Source organism: Micromesistius poutassou, assembly GCF_964030765.1.
Source record: "Micromesistius poutassou genome assembly, chromosome: 23".
Taxonomy (NCBI): Eukaryota; Metazoa; Chordata; class Actinopteri; order Gadiformes; family Gadidae; genus Micromesistius; species Micromesistius poutassou.
The window spans coordinates 2304090-2329207 of record NC_140293.1 but is presented as its reverse complement, the minus strand read 5'-3'; the positions used below and the strand labels follow the sequence as shown (position 1 = coordinate 2329207).

The window sequence follows — 25118 nt, the reverse complement described above, 5'->3', positions numbered from 1 at the left end:
GAGGAGAGAGAGAGAGAGAGAGAGAGAGAGAGAGAGAGAGAGAAGAGAGAGAGAGAGAGAGAGAGAGGAGAGAGAGAGAAGAGAGAGAGAGAGAGAGAGAGAGAGAGAGAGAGAGAGAGAGACGAGAGTGAGAGAGAGAGAGAGAGAGATAGATAGATAGATAGATAGATAGATAGATAGATAGATAGATAGATAGATAGATAGATAGATAGATAGATAGATAGATAGATAGATAGATAGATAGATAGATAGATAGATAGATAGATAGATAGATAGATAGATAGATAGATAGATAGATGTGTGTGTGTGTGTGTGTGTGTGTGTGTGTGTGTCCCCCTTACAGGCGGGCAGGGAGGCAGAGTTGCGTCGGTGGGAATGTGTACAAGTAGTGGAGGGAGGACACACACACACACACACACACACACACACACACACACACACACACACACACAACACACACACACACACACACACACACACACACACACACACACACACACACACACACACACACACACACACACACACACAGTGGGCGGAGCTCCGTGGCGGTACACACTACGGCCTTAAACGACCAGCCTTGCCATCGGGGGGGGGGGGGGGGCGGTGGCCAGGGTCACACTAGGCGTGTGGGAACATGTGGGGGTAAAGACATGAACACTCTACAGTCCAATTATCCACACCGTCACTGAAAACACGCCAAAAACTCATAGGAAAGGCGTCCACTCATGTAGACTGGAATGAGGTCTGAATTTGTACAATAGCTGCCGGATTTATAGACACCCACGTTTTTACATGTTAGACAAAAAGGGAGGAGAATCGTGGATTTATGTCTGATTGACAACATTTTAATACAGATGTCGGAATCCTCTGTTGAGTGGAACAGGCCGTTTCTTTCCTCCCCATTGGCTGTTGCTACCGTCATCTCCGGTTTGAGTCCCAGTCCCCCCTACATCACGTGAGTTGGGCCTGATAATATCAAACTGGTTTGAAACATCTTGGCTGACTCTAGGGGCTGTGGCAAATGTCTGGACCCCATCCTCCTCAAGGAAAGCTTTGTTAACCGTGAGCCTATTTCATACTTGTCATTTTTGTTCTAAGGGACTAATGCAGACTAAAATGTCTTAAATCGGCCTAAAGAAATGGTCTTTGATGTAATCATTTGGGGCAATAGTTGATTTATGTCCAATAAAAGTGCTTGTTTTCGCCGCTGTCTGACTCAGATTATATTCTAACATTGTGGAAAGGATTCATACAGAGATACAACTTGTTTCTTTACCTTTTGCATGATAACTCAGTCAGTCTTTTTTTATTGGGTCCAACCAAGTCTCCCTCAACAGGAACATCAGAAAAAAGAGTGCAGGTTGAAGAATCATGAAGTTTGCTTTGAGAAGGCTTGTGTCACATTGTGAGCATGGGGTCACATTATGCGCTTGAGTGACATTGTGCTTAACCATGTCAAGAGGATTTGACATGCTTTGCCTTGTACTTAAGCTAGGGTGGGCACTGTGGAGGAATCAGCCAGAGTAAACTTGATTTTCTATTCTAATAAAATCCCACCTTCCCTTCATGCCGGCCTCCAAAGCAACGCCCCCAAAACACTACCTCACTAGCTTTAGCAACAGGTCTGTCTAGCCTTACGGAAGACTCTGGTGAGGAGAGTCCACGGGCAGAAAGCACCTAGGCAGCTGAGTAGGTAGCTAGGTTGGCCATCCATTTAATTTGAGCCAAATGAATTGATTGGACGTGCTAATTACTGGCCTTTGACCGCCACAGATACAATTTATTTTATTTTTTCGTAGAAATTAATATTTTGATTATTGTCGGGATGACAAGAGAATTTTAACCAATATGAAAACAAATTCTTCTGAATATATTGCCTAACCTAGCTCTAACCTATACGAGTTATGTCTGCTACATTACATGTATGTCTGCTACATTACATTGTCTGTCGGCAACAGATCTGTCGCCAAATTTCAAGAAGCAGTTTGACAGAATTACAGACCACTGCCAAGACATTAATAGTCCTTTATAGCTGGCAGAGAGAGGCAGGGCTCAAACTCAAAGCGAGGAGGCAGGCTCACCCTCAGACCCACCCACCTAGTCACATTCCATTCATATGCATCCTATCCTACACTTCTCTGAGAGACGTCTCCAAGCACATCTTGTGAATATCGTTGGTTTGTATCGTTGGTCGTGTTTGGCCGCGGTTTTCTTGAGTCATGGCCTGATCCGAACACAAGGAATCAGCAAAAGAAAAATCCATAGAAAAGGCCCAGAAAGTGAGTCACCATAATGAAAGCACCTGGAATACCACCTCCTCCAGAAGATGCAATGGACACCAAGATATAAAGTCACATCCAGGTCGCATTTTAGCATTGCTATGCAGCATCATGGTAGGTGAGGGGTAGGCTAGTGTAGCGGTCTACCTCTGTCGCTGTCCCGGAGCAAGAAGCCCTGCGTGGTGCTGTCTGTGCAAGAGGTGCTTGTACCCAGAACACCAACATTAACGGAAGGGTGTTGCCCAATAGGGTGTTGCAGCAACATTGAGCAACGGATCAGTGACGGACGACATAAGCCCAGTTAAAGCTAAACCAAGCAAGGCAATGGGGTTCCCCCCCAAATTATGTAATAGTGGCGCTGCTCCATCGTGAAACCTTTTTAAAATAAGGCTCGACGAACACATTTCATTTCCGAAGCGGACCATTTGCTTAAAATATGTTTTATTGGAATAACGCTTAAAAAAAAAAGCAAAGCTGCTATATCACGTAAGTGCTTTGTGGAGGAGGTGAGTGGCTTTCGATCCACTCCCGGTGTGAGTACGAGTCGGTTACAGCAGCAGAGCTTTAATGTGAAGCGGGCTGCTCCACAGACGAGCCACGGAGCACCGCGTCGCGCAGCGCCGATTAGGTCTTGTTCGATGTTTAACGTTATGAGTGGTGGTGAACGTCGCTGTGACGCGTGCCGGTAGTTATAGGGCGGCTGTGTGGTGGCGCCGGTGTGAAAGCGCTCAATGGAAACACGACCCACTTGGGGTCGGATGAAGACGCGCTGCTGTGAACGCATGGGGGGGGTACTTCAAATGATCCAAAAACTGAAAAAGGGGGTTTGAACACAAAGTTTATATTAAAATTGCACTGAACAGAACTAGTGCTATTCAAGAGCATGTGAAGAAATGCACTATTGTAGATGATGGAAAAATACAATCCTAACTGGAGTATATCACTAATTAGCGTCGTGTTATTAGAAGGTAGAGCTTTTGGATATACTGTAGGAGGAGTACGAAGGGTTGGTTCGTGAGGAAGGAGACGTTGAGGCGCTGGCGGTAGAAAAATAAAAAAGGCCACCTTTATGCAATAAAAACATTGAACAATTTATTTCAAGTTAATGAATCTTTTAAAATGACAGACAGACAGACAGACACACAGCATCCTTACCTGGCAAAGAAGTTGGCTAGCGGGGCGAGTCGGGTCTGCCTGGGTTCTCCCAGCGTGAACCCTGACCCCGGGCTGGGGCTCCAGCCGTCCCTGGGCGAGTCACCCAGGGAGGACAGCGACACCTCCGAGAACTGACTGCTGCTGCCGCCCGCACCGCCGCCGCCGCCCATCCCGTCGTCGTGGCGAATGCCGCAGCTCTCGTCCGTCTCCAGGGCGACGATGACGCTGGAGTCGGAGGCGACCACAAAGTCCAGCGCGTCGTCGTTGGAGACGGAGCGCTCCGTGCTCATGCTGGACGCGCTGCACACCGACACGCCGTCGCTGGGCGGCCCGCCCACGCGCCCCGCCCGCGACGCCGCCACCGCCGCGTTGTCGTAGCAACCACGGGGGAACGTGGACGACTTGCGCACCACGCCGTTGGAGGGCGGGTGGAGGGGCAGCGTGGCGGGGGAGTCGTCGGCGGCGGTGGCGGGGAAGGGGAAGGGGGGGAGCGGGCCGCCGGGCCACGCGTGGGCCTCCGGGTGGCTGACCTCCAGGGTGGGCAGCCCCGAGTCCTGGGAGGCCAGGCTGTGGCGGTCCCCGCCGGGGTCCGGGTCGGCCAGGCTCTGGCGCCGCGGGCTGCTGTAGTAGACGGGGGTAGGGGAGGGAGGCACGGAGGAGGGGGAGGGCTGGTAGCTGGGCAGGGAGCGGCTGCTGCTGCAGGGGCTGGCGTCCGTCCCAGGGGGGCACGGGTGGTGGTGGTGGTGGTTGTGGTGGCGCTGGGGGTCGTCATGGTGACGGTCCTTAAGCGCAGAGCCGTTCTCCATGATGGTGGCACCGGAAACACCTGAGACGAGGAGCAAGAGGCTAATGAGTAAATTGATAAACAACTTTGTTGTACAGGTCACATTGCTGTGAGCACGTGGGTTTGCTTGGTGAGACATTAACTACGATTACAATGGCTTCTCCAAAAGCGATATCCTTTTTCAGTAATGACAGAAAAACCTAAAATCCCAAATCCTAACTATGAATACGGCAAAAACTACAAAAGAGAAAAGGTTCTGGGTGGAATATGCACAGAAGTGAAATAAAAACACCAAAAATGTTTCTTTAAACACAACGAGTAGTATGAACACTCAGTGTTAATATTAGAATTACCCACAGGTTGCAGAAAACACTTAATGAATGAGTCACACGTCTCTGTTGATGGATCCCTCATATTAGCGTCAGAGAGAGCAGAGCCGGTCTGGCTCACAGAATTTTAGGAATTCTAAGCAGTATTACAGGGCTGCCCTCCCCCACCCCCAGACATAATGAAGGATTTCCCAGTGTACTAGTAAGACTGCTTGGTTCGAGCGCTTTGCATTCCTCCCACTCTTATTTTCTCTCTTGATGAGGCGACCGTACGCTACGGCCCTGGTGTATTTCAAACTGTCACTCATCCACGGGACCTAGCAAACAGAAAGGACGCTCTACCTGTTAGCAGGTAGTTACGAGAGAAGAAGAAATGCAAATATTAAATTATAATTGTATCCGATATGCACAATATCCAATGTGGTTCCTTGACTTTGCACAAATTGTTGATTAACGTTTTTTGAGAATTTCCGATGTTAAAAAGGGCTGCCATCTGCTGATTAGCCATTCGATTAGCTGATGCACAAATTGACCCTTTCCTAAATGAGAGCGTCGACCCTGATGTATGGACGAAATATCTGGCTGGGCTAACCCTAACCCTAACCCTTAAATATAAAGTACCATTTGTTTTTGTAGGAATTCCCCTCTATCATCAAACACAAACACACAAACACCTACACTCAAACACACACATCAACTCCCAAGTGTGCTGACTAGGCCTGGGCAATAAAACAATAAATTATCATATTGTGATGGACTTTTGATCAATATCAACATAAAACATGTTCAATATATATCGATAAGAGACTGGACCACCAAATCTAGCAGCTGGGTTTGTTACACAAACACAATTCCATACATATTTACAAAATTTGAGTGGTTTTCATTATTGTATCGACATTGGAGTATTTATCAATGAAGAACAGTGGAAGGTCATATTAAGTGTTAAACAGAAGTATTTCAATCCAGCATGGTAATTTTTAAAGTCTTTTTTAGGTCATTAAAAGTATCAATAGTTGATTGATATCGATCAATATGATCTTAGTTAGTTAGTAAGTTATATCGTGATAGGTCTTTCAGCCATATTGCCTAGGCCTGACACACCTGCACTCAAACACACACACACATCAACTCCCAAGTGTGCTGACCCTTGCTGGTGACATCCGACCGATGTGCGTTTACCCCCTAGGCGGACAGACATTGTTGTTTTTTTCCAGTGTAAGACAATCTCCCAGCATCAGTGGAGGGGACGGGGGTGGGAGGGGGAGCAGGGTGTAACCGGAACCCTGACGAGCGAGGCATCAGATTCAGATGGCAGAGCCACATGACGGTGCCCTGGATCCAAACAAAACACAGCGGCTGGAGGTGGACGTCTTAGAGCGCCGCGGTGGGTAAAACTGTTAAGAGACTCAATCTATTAACTAGTAGGTCATGTAGAGCTGAAATGCTTTTATCTAAAGGAGACTTGGGCCCTGTCCCAATTCTCCCCCTTCCCCTAGATTTTAGCCCTAACCCTAGATTTTGCACATTCCCGCGAAGGGGTAGGGGGTCCCAATACTTAAGGGAGCAAGGGGGAGTGCTGTTTTTCTCTTAAAAAAAGAAAAGAAAAAAAAGAAAGAAAAATCAAGCCTTGAACGCTAGCCAGCTCGGGAGCTGACTTGCAGCTAAGGGCACTCAAAGCAAGTGTTCTTGTTAAGGGGAGAGAACCGGGACTGGCCAGAGTAGACGACAACACAACCAGGAGCAGCTCATTAGGTAAAGACAGCTGATGCCTTGCTTATGAGCAGGTCATGTGGTTTTGCGGCCATGAGCTCTGGATATCCACAAGCCCCTCACCCCTGTCTGTCTCAACAGCCGGACCCTGGCCCAGCCACAGACGAGTTTGACACTCAAATGATTATTTTATTTAAATCAGAGACGTCCTCGCAAGCACTCGACTTGTTATGATTTGGGAATTGAACCGCTTTCAGTAGTCCTGGCAACTGGACACAGCAACTGACAAGTTGGACAGAGAGTGTATGTGTGTGCTCAGCCCGGCTTTGCATAAAAAGGTCTGCTTAATGACTAGATGAGGTAATGTAACATAAAAACCCCTGCAGTGCTGTTGCCTCAGGAGACAAAGCCACACATATAACCTGTTTCAATATTTATCATTACGCTATTTCATCAACAGGTAGACTTAGGTATAGGGGTTGAAAATCATTAACTCATAGATACGCAACATAAAGTATATTCGCACACACAGACACACACACACGCACGCACGCACGATGGAACAGGAAGCGCGCACACGCACAATCGAGCCCATCTTACCATAAACAAACAGTGACGGAACAGGAAGCATTTAAACACACTTTAAAATGTGCAGTTCCTCTATGTACAGTAACAGTTTTTTGAAATGGCACAGATGAAGTCGATTTGGTGTCTAAGCATCAGCATTTTTAGTATTCATATAAAAATGCAACCCATTAGCAAAAGTAAATGTTCGCCGAATCAAGTACCAAGTCCATGTTTCAAGTCCATGTTCTAAACAGCGAGCTCTCATTGGTCTTCTCGTTCGCTTTGGATAAAACCAAAAACGCCTGTAACAACTGTTTAAAATCATTGTGTATGGTCTATATCGTATTGTCGCTACAACGGGAGTGTCATCATGTCCTACCACTCGGGCTCTCCTGCGGGTCCTTGGTACCCTCCGTCGTGTGCGCCATGCCGGGGGTGCTACAGGTGGGCTGCCGCTGACGCGCCGGGTCGGCTCATGACGACGCGCCGCCGATCAGTCCGCCTTCACCGCTGCTGCTCCCGTGGCGCCTTATCGCGGCAGCTGTACCACGTAGTGGATGTGTGTGTGTGTGTGTGTGTGTGTGTGTGTGTGTGTGTGTGAAGAAGGAGAAGGCGTGACGCTCCACCACATGAGGTAAAAAAAAACACAACAATATCAGGCTTCAAACAAGCCAGGCATGATTGCTGATGTGAAACGCCGCCAGCTGTGGCTACACTTGTCCGCCGACCGCTTCCTCAAGTGGAGACAAACAGTGAATCATTCGGTCGTTTAGAGTCTCACTTTTGCGTACCGCCGCCGTTCCGCGCGTTATGCCGTTGCGGCTACGACTCCTAGACCCGGTTGAGCTTCGGTGTTGGTTATTAAACGTCACTTGTTGTCGTGAGTTGAATTGTGTGTTGTCCATCCCCACCAGACCCTACCTGTCTCGGTGCTCCAGCCGCCGCCATTTTAAAACAAAGTTAGGGAGGGAGTGCAGCGTGACGAGCCGAGGGCGGCAACGCAGGCGACGGATACACCTGTCGGTCCCTCTATGGTTCTGGTTATTATCCGCAGGTAGTGTTGCCAGATTGGGCGGGAAATCTGGCCCAATCTGGCAACGCTGCCCGCAGGTAGAAATAATCGAGTATTCCGCCTCGTCATTTCAGCTACACCCGTTGATTCAAGATTGTGTGAATTTGGTGTGACGAGGGTTTTTATTGCTACAGTGATGGCTGTGGCTTTCACCATACTGGGTCATTTGTATGGCCCCATATTTAATTTCGCAAGAAAAGAAAGATGCTTGGTAAAAGATTAGTACCTAGGCTATTTTACACACAGAAATTAATGAGTATCAGTAATTATTAAGGATTATCACATTGCACCTGCCGTTGGACAGGTTTGGGTCAAAACTGCGAAATATTTTCATAAAAATGTCTAGAACAAAGCAAATGTGTATATATCACATATGACGAATATGTAATAGAGAAGGTATTACTGCAATAAATAAAATATGAATTCTAACAGTGGAAATAATACAAGGTGTATATATTCATATAAGGTGACACCACCCTGCCCTCTAGTGCCGTAACGAGAGTGGTCGCAATGTCTCATTTCCTCAAAGCATATTTAAGAGGATACCATATAATAAAAAAACACCTTCAAAATAGGCTGGTTTATTTGTTTATTTAGATGTAAAAGACACTCCACAATGAAACCAAATCATTTTTACTTGGTATGATCATGAAATCCGAACAACACATCTACTTTGGGACTGATGAGGTTGGGGGAGAATATGGAAGAGTGTAGTAGAAGTTGAAGGGCATGAATGTTTGGGAATGAAAATAAAGATGTTGTAAGCGCTGGATTTGTTCCAGCCCCACAGTGCAATCATACCCACGTTGTTCCGAATGCATTCTCCAATCAAACATGTTTCGTTTATTTGTTTTGAAGCAACCCAGCAATGGAATAATATAATTAATAAAGGATGCACTGATTTCCAATGCCCAAGGTAAGTGCTTTTTTGTGACTTAACTTTTTCTACAGACAAATAAACACACACCCACGCGCACACACACACACACACACTCACTCTCATGGACAGTCATGTTTTTAATTGCTTTTCAATTTTTTTCTTCTAAAAACCTAAATCCAACATAAATAGATGGGAGTGTAATGTTGCATGCTGCTTTTATTTGTTTTTTTTTAAGACAAAATGCGCAGTCATTTCAGCCGTCCCTCACTCAAAAAAGTAATTTACATGCAAAATTAAGTGATACGAATTCTCCATATCCTAAATGTTAAAGTTTACATGCGCAAAGGTATTGCATAGGACTGAGGGTCCTGGGAATACCCCCCACATTGCTTACCTAACCTACGGTGGCTTGGTTGCCCCTAAAAACCTAGCATTGAAGCATTACCTTTTTGACAGTCAACTAGTTGGAAGTATCACTAATCCGCTCTAAAATCCTTTTGTTTCCTCTTACACACTCGCTGACGTGAGTGCAATTTGTGTTGTTTGCCTTTTTGAAACAATTTCCTGAGTTTAATGACTGTCAAGAGAATCAAAATAAAGCAATCCCCTGAATTCAGAGTCCTTGCCACTAGACGTCTACGGTCAACCCAACAGTGAACAAAAATAAAATACATGTTGCTGGGGGCATGTATTCATTCGATGAATGCATGACTCTGCATTGAACTCAAGATGACCTATCAGAGAAGCCGTATGTAAAGCCACGCCCACAGCGGTGTGGACCTTGACCTGCATCAGTTCATTACACAGGTCACACAGAAGGTATATGGTCGCACGGTTCGGCCACTACAAACAATGCAATGATGGTTTGGGTTTTCTCGTAATCTGTGCTTCAAATAGGTAGAGTGCAGCGCGAGAGTTTCTCCCAAATCCCTTCAACAATTAAACAGGGAGAGCAGAAACTGTAATCCACCGCAGAGCCTAAAACACATGCACAAAATAAAAATAATAAAAGCAAATATTTGCAGGTGCATTAACTCAATTTAATTTCCAATGCACAGGCCACAAAAAGTATCAATCCAACCACCCATTTTAGGGCTTTTATGAAATACATGTGGTGAACTAATTGGGGAAAACAAATTATTTGCATTTTGAAAAATGTATGTTTTGCATACACTCTGTTCTCTGAGATAAAGTCTGAGCACACCATCTAGTGTTATAAGCTCAATGCAAACGTACAGACACACGCGCACACACAGTGACACTGCTGGATATTTGAACAATATTATGAACCAAAAATAAAATTGAGGAAAAAAAAACACTTCAATAAAGAATAAAGCATTTGTATCTAGTATCTTTCTGTATTGTCTTTTTTTCTTTGTTTCTACCATTCAAAATTGTATATATATACTTTTTTTTTAGCTGGAGTTTTACTGACAAGGGAAAACGCTAAACTTTGTTAAATGTGTTAAACTTTGCACAAGGGAAGCTTCTTCACACGCCTGTGTTTCAGTATCGGTTACAGACCTGGCGAGGAAGCGAGGTTAAAAGTAATCTTGAAACAGAAAAAAAACAAAAAAAAAAAAACATTGTAAAGCAATTCAAAGAACAGCCAAAAATGTGTTGTTTTTTTCCCCCCCTTCATAAAACTATCGATACCGATATTAAAGCATTCTGTCTGGACTGCGCAAAATCTGGCTATACCATCTCATCAAGATATATATCTATATCTAGATATATAGATATAGAACAAGATATAGGTATATAAATTATTATATCTATATTGATATAGATATCTATATATCTATAGATATCAATATATATATATATATCCAGACTTTTCTTTATAATCCCGGAAAGGAAAGGAAACTAACTGACTGACTCCCTGTGGTGTTGTGGACAGTCGCATTACAAAAAAAGAACTGACTTGACATTGCAGAACAATTTTGCACGCTTGGGGGGGGGGGGGGGGGGCATTCAGATAAAAAAAAAAAGTAAAACAAAACTCCCACACACTACTTCATTCAGAAAGGCATCCAAGCTATTTATTTCTCAAAGAACTCAAAAACTACCCCCCCCCCCCCATCCCCCAACATCCATCTTTGATGTAGACTTTCTGAACAGAGGCTGGGGTTACAAAATTAAATGATGCATTAGCACTCGTTTTTAATGGGGGTGTGGGGGGGCTGTTTACACGTTGTTAAACCGCCATCGGTTAGGTCCCTATAGGTCACGTTTAGAAACAAGGAGTGAGACTATTTGAGACAAACACATGCACATCCAGCCGGACACCACCGAAGCAGTATCCTAAGCTCAAAAGCAACAAAATAAATAAAAAAAAAAAAAAAGGTGAAGAAGTGACCAGGGCAGAACGGCATGTTTGCTTTCGTACCCCCCTCCCCCCTTATACCTAAATGTAAGTCTTGGGACCAAAGTACAATGAGAAATAAGATTCAACTAAAACATTTCGCCATGACTGCACATGGCGCAAAGACATGAACACTTGTTTTTTTTTTTTTTTTCCCATTTTTGTTCGCTTTTTGTATGTATATATATATTTTTGTCGATCTGATTGTTGATTACACAAGGTTTAACATAAAAAGTAAATCAGCAGGATTAGGTTGGTGTGTGAAGTGGGGAGGGGGGCGGTCTCTTTAGAACATGAGCCTTCAGTGAGGCGTTCAAATGAGTCCCCCCCTCCCCACGTCTCTGGCTGGTGGAGGTCCAGTCACCAGCGAGGAAGACCCTTCCTCTCTTACAACAGGCGTCCCCTGTAAAACCGGAGTATTCAAATGTTGCTGCTCCCTGTTGAATGAGCAAAGAGCACAGTCTTATAACCGCAAAGGAATTTAAACCAATGTACCAATGTGTCTGTTAAATGGGTTTAGACTGTAGCAAACAGTCCAAGAAGACCAATATAATCTCATTATGGAGGGATAAATGGCACTCCAGAAATCCTAAATTGGACGAGCATTGTATACATCGACAATCCGTTTTTTGTGATATCAAGTTTGAATTAAGAAATGTAACAGAACGTTAAGTGAATACACATGTCATGTGTCAGTACCTGTACATTGAGATCCAGGGAAAAGAGGGGAGCAGAGCGTGTTTTGCCACCAGCAGTCATCCTGCTGGGTGCTTGTTCCTCCCTGTCCACTTATGTTCAACAGGGGGAACTAAAAGGACCCCGAGAAATACAGAGTTAGCCAAATGTTCACAGCACTTTGAATGCGGAAATAAGATCATAAAAGCAGTGAGCACTGGTCATTCAAATGTGTATGGTAACCCTTTTTAGAAGTCTTAAATATAAAAATAAAAATGTGTTACTCTGATTGTCTGAGGCTTCTTACCTCTGCTTTATCTTTGACGAGGTCGTAGGCCATCCCATGCACTTGATCTGCCAATGCACATAAGCAGGAATCTTTTTCCCCACAAGGAGCCTCCTTGTGGGGGCTGAGTGGGACGAGTGGGACGTCGACACTTTCACTCGCGATCGACGAAGCTGCCGCCTTCTTGCAGTCGAGGCAGACTTCTTGCTCGGCGATGGGCAGGAGGGTGCCGGAGCCCTCCTGAGAATCCAGAGAGGTCTGGGCACTCTTCTCCATGCCCGATTTCTTTAATCTGGGCAGGAACTTCCCAGATTCCAGTTCCGACTTTCCATAGAAAGGGCCCTCACACTCTGCGTCCTCTTCCAGAGGTTTGAGGTCCGCCTGGGGGTCTTCGAAGACATCCACCGGTGGTGGGTCAGGAAAGCTTATCTCTTCTTTTTCGGACTCTGCCTCCGAGTCGCTACCCCCGGCGGGAGACAGGTCCGAGGCAGATATCGGCCGGAAGTGGGTCCTCGGGGATATGCGGATGGCCCTGTACTGCGTCCGGTTGATGCCGTATATCCGCGGTTGTAGGGCTTCGCTCTCAGAATCTGAGCAGAGTATCGACTTGGGTTTGAACCCCGGGCTAAAAGAAGCCATGTCCTCAGGCTCGAAGGAACACTCGACATGAAGGACCTGGGAGAAGGGATTGGTCAGGCTGATGGATGCAAACGGGTATTCTAGGTCTTGCTCCTTGCTGCTGAAGCCTCCATACGACCCAAGTAAATCTTCATGGAAGATGAAAGAAAACCCCTTGTTCAATCCCTCTTCGCCTCCTCCCCTGATGGCCTGGTGGTCACCCTGCCCAAATGACACCAGGGGCCTCCACAGGGGCCTGTGCCCAGGCGCAAAGCGGCTGCTGGCATTCATGAACACGTCTGCGCCAGATACAGTCACCATGTCCGAGCCGGAGGCCGAAGCTGCTGCCGCAGCACACTGCAGCAGGCTGCCCTGGGCTTCACCAGGCGGTACCACCGCCCAGTTCTTGTCTCCGCTCAACGTTTTCAGCTCTCCGTACACACCTCCTAGAATGAACGACGTGCTCTCCTTGTCAGAGGTCATGTCCCAGGGCTTGGACGGAGTCATGTAGTCCCCGGCACCATCGGCCTTAGGAAGCTTATTCTTGACCAGGCAGACCTGCTCTTCATTTTTGCCCTCCCACAGGTGATACTCAGATCGCTGCACCGCCTTCTCCGCTGGGCCCTGAATTGGACTCACTTTTGCCTGGACCTCGAGACAGCTGCCGCAGTAACCGCTCGGGCTGTCCAAAAGCATGCCTTGGGTTGGCTTCTCTACTCCTTGCTGAGACGCCAAAGGATCGCCTTCTCCAATAGCTGTCCAAATGTCCTTAATTATCCCTGAGCTGTAATCATCACTCTGTTGGTTTGTGCTGTCAGAATATATGCCACTGTTGTACTGCCTGCTATCGTCCTCCTCCAAAGCTATGCCACATATTGACTCCAATTTAGATTTCTTGGTGAATGTTTGACTCAACGGTGTGCTAATGTTGCTCTCCTCACACTTTCGACCGGTATCCTCCTGCAAAAACTCTAGGATTTCCTCCTCTAGGTAGGTACCAGAAATTGGGGCGATAATACAGTTAATTTCTTCGTTGCCAATCTGAGCGGGATCCTCCATTTGTAAGTTCCCTTGCTCGTTGTCCGAACGCGTCTCCTCAGAGTGCGACCATGGACTACACGTTCGCGTCGAAAGGTTGGAACAGTTCTGTTCCGTTTCGTCAAAGGCACTATTTTTGGTCCATATTAGCAAACGAGACTGTTTATTAGAATGTGGGTCGAGACAGCTACTTGAATCTGTGTTGTTTTCGTGACCGACGGCGAGTGAGTCGCAGGGGAAGGGGACGGTGGGGCTATCGTACTGCAGCTCAAAGAGCGAGAAACAGGAGGAGTTGGGTGCAGGTGGCTCCCCGGGGGCTTCAGGAAGACGGGGCATCTCTGGGTTCAGCATGCTCAGGGTGAAGGACACGCTGTCCAGCAGGGGCGACAGCAGGATGGGAGTATCTACAAAGCTCTCCCCCTCTACATCCTCGGAACTGGAAGGAGAGTAGCTCCCCCAGATTTGAGCCATGTGGTCGAGATCCTGCATTAGGAATCCGACAGACTCTGATTCCTTCTGCGATTCTGCCCTTATTGCACTTTCCCCTCTCAGCTCAAGGCCATCTAATACTAAACAACATTCTGCCTCAATGTCTCTTTGCTCTTTGCTTTTTTGTCGAATCATGTTGAGGATCCGACTCTCTTGTATGGAGTCTGAGGCACTCGTATCCAATATGGATTGGTATATGTCAACTTCATAGAAGTCAGTAAATTCGGACAGATGCTTGTCATCTAAATCTCCACCGTCCTCTGGCTGAGGGCAGCAAGAGTTTCCGGCGAGGTCGTCTGCTTCGTCTTCCACTCCGTCCGGCCCCTCCACAAAGTGGCCGTCTACGAAGGAGCCCGCCGCCAAGTAGGCCCGCTGGTAGCTCTCATTGGCGATGCAGATTCCCTGGCTGCCCTCAGCGAGCCTCTCCCTGTCAGTGGACAGGGCAAAGCTTTCCATGGATTCAGCTTTGCTTCGGTACTTTGTCTCCAGCTTGCTGTGTTTGCTGCTGAGAGGTACAAAATACTCTGTGATGGGCTCGGTGTACCAAAGGGGCTCCTCCATATACTCTTTTTTGTTGCCGGCCTCGAGGGCAAACTCTTTCGCCTCCGCCCAGCTTGGATCTTTGCGGTTCTCCTTCATCGCCCTCTTCCCCTTTCTGTAAAGCTGTGGTTGTTTGACTGGCCCACCTCCGACACTGCCTCCGACGCTGCCTCCTGCATTCCTTCGTTCCCCTCTTTCGTTGACCTTTGTGGTCAACTTTAGCTGTCCGCTGTTGCGCCCTCTCTTAGCCTTCCCCGCCTCTCTGGACTTGTGCCTGGTTCTGACTGCTTTGTTGCTGGATGATTTGGAGTCACCTTGGTTCCCACTGGAGCTTGAGCCTGCCTCGCTAGAGCCAGAGGACCAGGAGCGGGGACGATGCTTCCCCTCTGCTCGGTGCCTCATGGGCCTCTTCGTGTGAACGGCAGGTCTTTCCTCGGCCGCTGTGCTCCCGTGGTATCGGTTTTCCTTCTCCTTGTTTTGACGCTGCTGCGCTTTCTCGATGGTGATGGTGGTAGCACCCGGCTCCAGGCTCCTCTCTTTAGCAACCTCTCCCTCGCTGTTACAATCTTTTGGAGAAGAGGTGTCCGTGCTGGTCTGTGGGGCTGCAGAGGAGGAAGAACTCAAGTAGGCGCAGGCCTTAGCCTTGTTCCACACCGTCATGATCTCTTGCAGACAAACAGGTTTCTCAGACAAAGGAGGGAAGGCTTCATAATACCTGATGCCACAACAAAGAAATAAAGACATTATTAAAAAAAGGAAGGTATTGGAAAAAGCATGGATATTTTAGAGATACACAGTGAACATCCAGCAGCTTACATTTCCACCTGGTCCTTTGAAGAGGGGGACTCTGCTCGTTCAGGAGACTGGGAACCATCCGATTTCTTTCTGATCTGTTTTGCTTCTGTGAAGACATTTATGTTCAAGTTGCATTCAAGAGGAATTACACTTTCACTCACTGCTGCTATTCAAGAATGGAGATGAAATGAATGCAAATAAGATTTAACCAAACCTTTCTGTTGGTTCTGGATGTCCTTAAGCTTGGAGCAAAGCTCTTCAACCAGGCTCTCAATTCCAGAATTCTGTGAATAACAACAACAACCATGAAATAGTGTTAATTTGGTCAATGTCAAATGGAGGTTGATTTTGAATAATAAGCAAATTCATTATTTAAAGCCAAGCAATCACCAACAGCTGGCATCCAAACTCCAGTGTAGATTATAACAAATCAACTAATAAAAAATAAAAAATAATAGTATTTGTAAGACCCCAAACCTTTCCTTAAAGTCTTATGATGAAGTGAAAGTGAAAATTGTGTGCATGAATACTGCCCTGCAGGTCCTCAACCTAAACATGCAGAACACAGAACCACTCCTATGTAGACCATTCTCAAAATACATTATTGATCATATTCCATAGGATGATGTTTTCCATTTCACAGATCAGTTATTTTTAAAACATATTCCACAAGGCTACTTTGTTAGGGAAACAATGACAGCACATCATAAAGCTGAGGTGATTTAGTGCTTATCGTGCTGCAAACTGCAAATGTAACGGTGGCCAATGGACTGACAAATGTCACAAAGCGCTGGTCCTGTTGCTCAGGTTAGCTAAACGTATTGTTCCGATTTACCAAACATGTGTCCTGAATCTGACCTTATGCCAAGGCATTCTTGTGTTAAGTAACATTCCGGAATAAACACTGGGAAAGCATGCATGCCCCAGGGTCTGTTTACTTCCTGTTGCCTCGCTCCTGCTAAACAAACCTGTTTCAGGTAAAGGTTGAGGAGGAGACTTTCTGCTTCAATGACGGGACCCTTGTTTTGATGCTGCTTTTTTGTGTCCCAAGTTAGACATAATGTACACACATCTTATGGTAGTTTAGCTTCAGTGTGCTTAAAGAAATGTATTTATATGAAGATCCAATAGTTATACCAATATTCCAATTGTAACAACAATAAATAGCGACACATTTACTCCATCGACATAGACGATGACAAATCAAAACAGCCCTCCTTGGCATCATAAGAAAATGCAACTCACCACTCACTATGAATTACAAACAATATTGAGCTCAGGCAGGATGTTTCCGCGATAGCTTCTTTAATGCTTTTATAAATGATTGAATCACTTTACTTTACTTAGTCAACAACACATGAAACGCTTGCTTAGTCAAGTCAGGCCTGCTCAGTTGTGAAACATTAAGCAATTTCCAATCTGTCACTTTGTCAAATTCAGCTATTAGAACCAGTCTAAAACCTAAGCATAATGGGACATCTTCATAAACATATGTGCATCCATAAGTACCAAGTACTCTCTTTAACAAACGTAAGCGGAACACAATCTTTCCACGTAAACTAAACTTGGTTACCAGGAACTAAGGCAGACACATGCTCAGCTCTCTGTCAGAGCCCATAGTTTTGAGTCAAAACCAGAACCACCACTGGAACTAATGCTGCCACAACTTCCCAGCACAAGCATTTCCCGTTCACCATTCGGGGGTCCGTTGCTTACCATGTCACCGGGCTAACGGAACAGAGGGAAAGTTCTCTGCCCTGTGCTGCTGCTGCTGCGCTCCCTCCTGTAACATTGTGCTAATGCCGATCAGCTGACGCCAAGCGGCTCTGCTGCTCTCTGCTGCTGCAATCCCGTGCAGCGCGTGCTGGTTAAAAAATAGACCGCAGAGTACCGTAGAGAGGAGCGCTCACTCTGTCCCACTGCCTCTCAGACCCTCCCCCCCCACCCGCTTCCTCTACACACACACACACACGCACACACACACACACACACACACCATGTCGTCTCTCTCTCTCTCCTTGCTACTGACCGTCCTCAGAGTAGCATGTAGGGAAATCCCCTGTGTTGACTTGTTTTTAATATGGGGGACAGGGCCATTGGACACAATAATTAGACAATGACTACCTGGTTTGACTCCTGGTTGCACCTGCTTACAGTTTGATTACATAGAATACAAGGTGGTGGACTACAGTGATTTTTCTTTTCCGTTCCTTGTTGGATTCATACAAAGTATACTTTTGACCTTAGCATAACCTTGTCAGTATGGAGGGAAAAACTTTACAAATGCCATCAGAACCAGTGCATAGGGTTATGTGTCTGTGACTGCATACAAACAAAAAAGAAGCCCAGTGCAATACCAAAACCAATGCAATCAACATGATAATCATGTATCAAGTAGATAGATAAAAATAGATTATTTAAAATAAGAGTAATACTAAGATGTGTCCATCTACTGCAGAAAGCCACAGGACTAGCTTCAGCCTTTTGTTTAACATTGTATAAATTCCATACAAAGCAAAGACTGTATCACAGTTATATAATGCAATGGACAATGATACTTGCAAAGTTGACCATTAAAAAAAGTTAGCTTAGAAAAAAAGTGTTTGACCTTTTTTCTCTTTACAGTAACCGATGGGAGCGGCCATGTGATGCCTTGAAAATCAATGAATATTGAATCCATATCTAATCAATAAATAGCTTGGGGGCTGACCTCATCAGAGGCAGAACGCAGACACTGTACGGCGGCTTGCTTCTTGATCTCCTCCAGACTCAGGTCCGTCCCTCCCTTCCTCTTGCTCTTGCCCCACTTCTTGCCGGCGCCCTTCTCCCAGCCCAGGAAGATGTCGTTCTCCTGGTGGGGAGAGGGAACACACTGAGCCAGACAACAACATTCAGATCATTCAATACGTCTGCTTCGTATTGTGTTGAGTTTGTAGTACCCTTACAAATAAATAGTGTACAGAAACTGTACAAAAAGTCACTGGGAAACAGACAACTGTGAATAACTGTAAACCTAAAGGTCCCATGATGGTCCCATGGTGGTGGACACGCCCACCTGTGATGTCATAACAGACAGATTTTCAAAACGGCTTGTAATGGCTAATCACACCACACCCGGTGGCATGTCATGGGACCTTTAACAAATCTGCTTTGATGACGAGTAAGGGGCTGAACACCATGTTTAATGACTACGAATAGGTCAAAGGGTTAGATTCTTACGACACGGCAAAGGTCATCGAGTTAAGAAATATAGAAGTGATAAATAAAAAGAAAGTGGCGAATATATGGCAGCTGCTGTAACAAATGAGGGTTTACTACCATGTGAAACTACTTGAATTAAGTCAGGTGTTGTTTTATCAAATGGACAGTACTGTAAAACCCGGTCACCTTGTATGAGGAAATTCTTACATCAGGCCAAAGGTCCTATACATAGTAAAATAACTAACTTGTGACGATGAGTCGACGACCAGGTTAAACTTCTTAGGATGAATCATATTCTATTCATAAGGATTAAGAACAAACAAACGGCGTGACGCCTGGTGCGTACCTGGTCCTGCAGGTCATAGTCGTAGCTGTCGTGCAGGAGGAGGCTGAGGACGTAGCGGGTGTAGATGACGGCGTCGATGCCACACTTCTCCAGCTCCTGGCCCAGCCAGCTCTGGACCGGCCCCAGCGACTGGCGCAGGGACATGTCGGAGCCGGGCAGCGGGGGGCCCACCGGAGGGAAGGGACGGGGGCGTGAGAGGCCTTGGGGGGGAGCGGGACCGTCGGAATCGGTGCTAACGGGACGCATGGAGATCTCAGGTGTTGGTCATCCTCAGCTGGAGTGGCATGGCGACGGCTGGGTACTGCGGAGTGGTGGCGGGGTGGAGGGGTTGGGAGGAAGGGCTGGGTGAGTGTGCAGGGGAGGAGGGGGAGGGGGGGGGGGGTCACTTCGGCAGGACGCACCAGAGGGGGACTACATGGGGTGACATGTAGGATGTTGTGGTTTTTTTCTTGTTGTACTTCCTTTCTTTGAGTTGTTGTTTTTTTATTGCTTTGAGCAAACCGGAGACTTTACTCGTCAGGCATGGCTTGTGCTGATTGGAGGCATCAGCTGCTGTGCAGAACACAACGGTGTGTTTGCCTCTCAGTCGCAAGGATCCATCTTAGAGCCAAGTCTTACTTCACGGGCACAACTGGAAGTGAAGGAATTAAAAGGAGGCGTTAGTTTTATTAAAAACATAAATAAAAAGTCTCCTAACCAGGTTATCAAGACAGAGGCCTCATTCAAAACGTTGTCAAAAAAGTGGTGCTGGTCTTTCATATTTCCAGGTATTACGATTAGAAATATAAATCCAGAGGTAAAAGAAAAACATCTTATGAATGTTTTTATCTTGCGTTAGTGTATAAAACACACACTTACACTTGTATGTGTGTAAGTGTGTATTTGCTTTCAGACCGCAATGGCCTCAGCGTAGAGGCACTTCCAACTGTTCAGTGATGATAATAACATGAAAATATAAAACAAATGTAGGCTTGTGTCATCATGCATTATAAGCAGACAGACACAGTAGGGCTCTGTTTCATAGTAGCTCATTGGTACAGAATGATGGCCAACCGGCAGCCAATTCCAACTCAGAACTACAGTACATGCAGTACATGCAACAAGAATGTTATCAAACTGCTGTCTGCTTACACTTCAATGTAGATTGAATGTAGATGAGGAGGTCGCCACAAGTAAAAGTACTTAAACATTTAACCAGCAAGGCTTTTTCATTGGCCTTTGGGTAGTCCATTCAAGTTAAGACATATCAATGTAAACTCTTGCATTCGAAGACCAAGGTTTCGACCGTGCTCATGTCTGTGTACAGTATTGGAGACCTCGAGTGAGTTAAACTACTGACTAAGCAATAGGCAGTCAAACAGACGCTTGCTGTCAAATGCATGCGTTTCATTTGCCAGCAGCGGATTATAGAAACGGGGTGAGGAGCAAATGGAGGCTGGGCCGATATGATTGGCTGGCCCGTCCGTCACTCAACGGTCGCATTCTATGCACTGCCCGATATAGTCGTCTAAAAGCTAAGGTACCGCTGTGCTTAAAGAGACCTGAGCTAGGCCTACCCGGCCAGTTGACACGATAAACGGTGTACACAAAAAGAGTTGTCTAACCCAAACCAGATTACATAAATAACGAGATAATGTCTGCTAGACATGGCTGACTATAGCCGGGTTGAATCAGCTGCTTTGCCCGTCATTGGCAATGACAAGAAGGCATAGATACAGAGATCACCGGTCGGTCTGACAGCTACTTCGAGCTCACGTCCAGTCAGCTGCTCGTCCACGACGTATCGCGAGACTTTGCACCCCAACGCATTTCCCAAGCACCGTGTTACGACGGTTGGGATTAGCGGTCTGCCATTAGCCGCTAATGCTACGTCAACTTATAACCGGTAATGTGCAGACCGATAACCCTATGAATAACCCTATGAATAAGAAACGTGGACGCGGGTGAATCCATCCCGAGCCGTCATCCACGTCGGGGTGGAGTGGGGGTGGGGGCAGTAGGTTTTGGGGGGCGGGGAGGGGGTAGCAAGGGTTAGCCGGATAGCCAACCTTTGGCTAACCAGTGTGCTAACGTCAAGTTGGCCAACTTCTCCCAGAGCGTAGCCGTCCACACGCTGCTACTCTGTGACAGTTGGCCTTCCTTAGCTACGGTCGGCTAGGGTTACGAACCGCCAAAAAAAACCCACGAGGGACCACTCCGACCGTGGACACCAACTCGTACCACCGGGGGTTTCTTTTTTAAACTACAATGCTCGTCCGCGGTGGCGTAGATAGTGCGCGAGAGCAGGTGAAGCTTTCGCTATTGAGGGGGGGGGGGGGGGGGGCGGCGGCGCACACACACACACACACACACACACACACACACACACACACACACACACACACACACACACACACACACACACACACACACACACACACACACACACACTTCCCCTTTAAACTGTGGCGAGATATCGCGAACGTGTAACTTAACATTTCAACTACGGACGGAGACACCACCACCACCGCGGTATTAAAGCAAGGGGGAAAGGCCCGGCGGCTGGCTCAACGAGGAGCCGCTCGTTGATCCACTCCGTCGGCCAGCAGCAGCAGTTGTTGTTGTGACTAACCGGGGAGGAGGAGGAGGAGGAGCGGCTGCCCGGGCGAACTACCGCCGGGGACTGTCATTCCTCCCCCCCCCCCCCCCACCCCACACCCCCTTCAACACTGTGGCGCCGTACCGTCCACAAAACAACCCGATCCCCCACCACACACTCGATCGCCGAACGAGGCCGCAAAACGTGACATTTAAACGACACACATCGGTTGCCGGTTGCCGGTTGCCGGTTCGTCCCCCGCCCCCCACCACCACCACCACCTACCTACCGTGCCGTCGGTTGAAGTAAACGCGGAGCAGGGGGAGCGGTTACTTCTCTCCCGCTGCCGTTCCGAGCTCGAGCTCCGGAATCCGCTGCAGTAACATCACGTATCATGGACGCCGACACGAATGGCGCTGTTTTCATTCGACGCCGTCGAGGAAACTGACCGCCATTCCGGCTCCGGTCGGAAGAGTTACTCCGTGTGCGCCGTAGCAGCGGCCTGGGCCAACATGTCGTCCGGTTGACTTCGGTTTCACTCGCTCCGAAAGGGGGTTTATCTTAGCGCGCCTCCCACCTCGTCCGTATCCAGGCAACAAGGCAAACCTCTGCCGTCCTGCCTCCAGTTGGTTTTATATTCTTCCGCTAGCTATTGCATCAGAAGCGTAAATAGTACTTATTGGCCATTCGGGGTCACCTTTAAATAAAATCTTAATGTAGGAGAGTCGGGCCGGATTTAACATTATGTCATGTGCCATCCAAGCAAAGTCAATCCAATTCAATCCAATCAATTATTTCTACAGTAGTTTGTAGTCAGTAATAAAAAATGTGCACTGCATTCTGTGGGCAGCCTGCAGAACGAGTGTCCTGAAAAACAATATTTACGTTTAAAGTGAATTAAAATTAGATCTAACACTATTTCATATAATCATATCATGGCACACACACACACACACACACACACACACACACACACACACACACACACAAACATAATAAAATGAGAACAAACTGGGCCATTATCGACTGTCGTCGAATCAACTGTAGGCTAGTCATTTATTAATGTATTTATTAACTAATTTAGATTAAATAATTTCCCCTTTCTTCTCCACAAAGCCATCACCTTCACTGTCTATATCACACTTTCTTTCATATTTATCCCGCCAGTAGAGAACACACATTATGTTAACGTGGTGGTGGGCGGGGTGGTGGTGGTTGGGGGTAGGTCGACCCTTTTTGTCTTTTTATTTAGCAGGAGCACCTGGCCCCTGAGAACCCGACCCCCCCCCCCCCCCCCCCCCCCCCTCCCACACACACACACACACACACACACAAACAAACCCAGCCCCCTCCCCACTCGTGGTGTGGCACACTTCATTTGTCCTGTGGGCCTCAAGGGGTCATGACCTCTGAGAATAAGTCGAGTCAAGAGCTATTGTCCATCTGGTCGCGAGCACCCACACCCCCTCATCCCCTCATCTCCATGCTGTTGTACTGCCGCAGCTAATTATGTGCGTGTGTGTTTGTGTTTGTGTGCGGGATAGGGAGAAACTCATTTCTTTCGTCATTTTTTTCCCTTTCCCATTCAAACAACCCACATTGGGCTTGTCACCTCACACAACCCGCCCGTCGTCATTGACGAGGGTCTGTGGGATCTATAAAAAAAAAGAGAAATCCCCGGCCGGCGTCACCGCCGCCTCCCCCTCCTCCTCCCCCTCCTCCCCCTCCTCCTCCTCCCCCTCCTCCTCCTCCTCGTGTATATCTGCCCAGCAGATGATCACTGGCATTAAAATGAAAGTCAGTCTGAGAGCAGATGGTCGTGTTAGAGGAGATCTCTTTGTAATCCTCTCTCCCTGGACTACCTCACTCGCTGCCCGGCGCTTGATCCCCAAGCGTTGGGCGAGAGCGGAGTAGATTCACAGCAGTGCCACTTTTCTACTGCCGATGTGCATTCTATTGCATACAAATTCTAACAGTATTAACCAGCAATAAACCGATTTACTGCTTTTTTTTACCAAACAGGGTCAACACAACGTTAGTTAGTTTGGATTACTGCTAAAGCACATGTGGTGATATATCATACTTATATTACTATTTATCCATTACAGACTTTAACAATCTTCTATCTTTTCTATAAAAAGAGACTTCAACAAAGCACAAACAGTGAATTTGTCTGATATGATGTTTGTGGTTGTGGATGTTTCCTCCATGCTGATAGGATACTGATACTTTAGCTAAGTTTGTGTTTGATATCTGATACGTGGATCTGTGTTGTTGTATTTTTGTGATGACTGTATTGATTCATCCACCCTAACTACTTCTATCCTGTCTACTATACTATTGAAATATAGTATATCAGCTAGCCATGCAAAGAATGTATGCACTTGTGCTATGGCTCTTTGTATTAAAGCCTCCATTATATTTACAGATCAGGTGAGACGGTGGGAAGTAAAGCTTTAAGGTGATTCAAATGATACATAAACCTGAGCAGGAGTATTTGGAAATAATAATTTTATTTACTTGCCACTCTGTGTCCTCACTTCAAACTGTACGTGGCTGACGTCTGAGCAAATGATTGGACATCGAGTCCATACCACAGGAAGTAGAGAAGACATGAAGTAGGGAGAAGAAAGGGGAAGTTCTTTCCTCCTCTCTCAGAGACACTACTGCACTACTAGGAAGCACGTCTCGCGTTTTTCCTTAATTATCTGCAGCTGGTGGTTTTTCAGCATGGATGTGTAAACAGATATCTGGAAACACCGTCTAGACCAACCACCAAATTCCTGGCGTGCTGGAGTTTCACAACATGTTTACCGCCCCTTGTGGTTTGTATCGACTTGTGTGCTTGATCACATGCATGCATGTGTGTGTGGAAGTGCACGTGCACATGCATTCATGTAGTAGATAGGGCAGGCAATCAATAGCAGTGTGTGTGTGTGTGTGTGTGTGTGTGTGTGTGTGTGTGTGTGTGTTGTCCCCCTCTGGGCTGGGCGATAATTTCACATGATCGTTTCTCATACAGAACCACTTCTCTAATGTATCATCTTTAAGTGGTAATGGTATTTAGTCCTTCAATATGTTTACGACTCATTTTAACACCCAGTTCACAAGACTTGATTAGTTCAGGATATGGTGTGCCCTTAAAATGAAACATAGGTGAGAATACTAAATAATACTGTACATGATTTGAAACAACAAAATAAAGGAAAAAAGTAGTCGATGCTGGAGGTGTGAGTCGTGAGACTGTTGGGACTGTCTATAAAAGCCTTTCTTTTCATAATCATATCCTGATGAAGAGAGTAAAAATCATCATGATAACACGTTTTTCTTTTTTGCCCAGTCATTGTTCTAAGACACATTCATGTCCCCAGATGACCCCCACAAAATGGCACACCAAACCTAACC

At 46.5% G+C, this 25118-nt stretch overlaps 2 protein-coding genes across 3 annotated transcripts in view; both read right to left on the bottom strand.

Annotated features, from left to right (window-relative positions):
* Positions 1 to 7834, bottom strand: part of LOC311368684 (TBC1 domain family member 14-like) — a 23692-nt gene extending 15858 nt beyond the window's left edge. The window contains exons 1-3 of the mRNA XM_084487479.1: positions 7210 to 7834; positions 3438 to 4263; positions 3031 to 3076 (exon numbers count right to left, since the gene is read on the bottom strand). Coding sequence (XP_084343605.1) covers positions 3031 to 3076; positions 3438 to 4263; positions 7210 to 7258 — 921 coding nt within the window. The 5' untranslated portion in view covers positions 7259 to 7834. The remainder of the gene's footprint in view (positions 1 to 3030; positions 3077 to 3437; positions 4264 to 7209) is intronic.
* A 654-nt stretch (positions 7835 to 8488) lies between these two features.
* On the bottom strand, positions 8489 to 22266 carry LOC311368803 (uncharacterized protein KIAA0232-like). 2 transcript variants are annotated; one of them, XM_084487571.1, is made up of 8 exons: positions 21999 to 22266; positions 19136 to 19766; positions 18299 to 18439; positions 15803 to 15872; positions 15610 to 15694; positions 12130 to 15508; positions 11847 to 11955; positions 8489 to 11584 (listed from the first exon to the last, which is right to left on the bottom strand). In XM_084487571.1, the coding sequence occupies exons 2-8, from the start codon at positions 19379 to 19381 to the stop codon at positions 11568 to 11570; spliced, it is 4047 nt and encodes a 1348-aa protein (XP_084343697.1). In that variant the 5' UTR covers positions 19382 to 19766; positions 21999 to 22266; the 3' UTR covers positions 8489 to 11567. The 2 variants fall into 2 exon arrangements, with proteins under 2 accessions (XP_084343697.1, XP_084343696.1); XM_084487570.1 differs by having other exon boundaries at positions 22003 to 22266.
* Between the last annotated feature and the right edge of the window lie 2852 nt (positions 22267 to 25118).

What these genes read in the sequence shown, in the direction of transcription:
- LOC311368803 (XM_084487571.1), bottom strand. Translation starts at nt 19,381, where the DNA reads ATGCGTCCCGTTAGCACCGATTCCGACGGTCCCGCTCCCCCCCAAGGC. An exon ending in CATCCAGAACCAACAGAAAG is followed by an intron (nt 15,695 to 15,802) that starts GTTTGGTTAAAT and finishes ATGTCTTCACAG; the next exon opens with AAGCAAAACAGATCAGAAAG. An exon ending in TCGTCAAAGATAAAGCAGAG is followed by an intron (nt 11,956 to 12,129) that starts GTAAGAAGCCTC and finishes GGGTCCTTTTAG; the next exon opens with TTCCCCCTGTTGAACATAAG.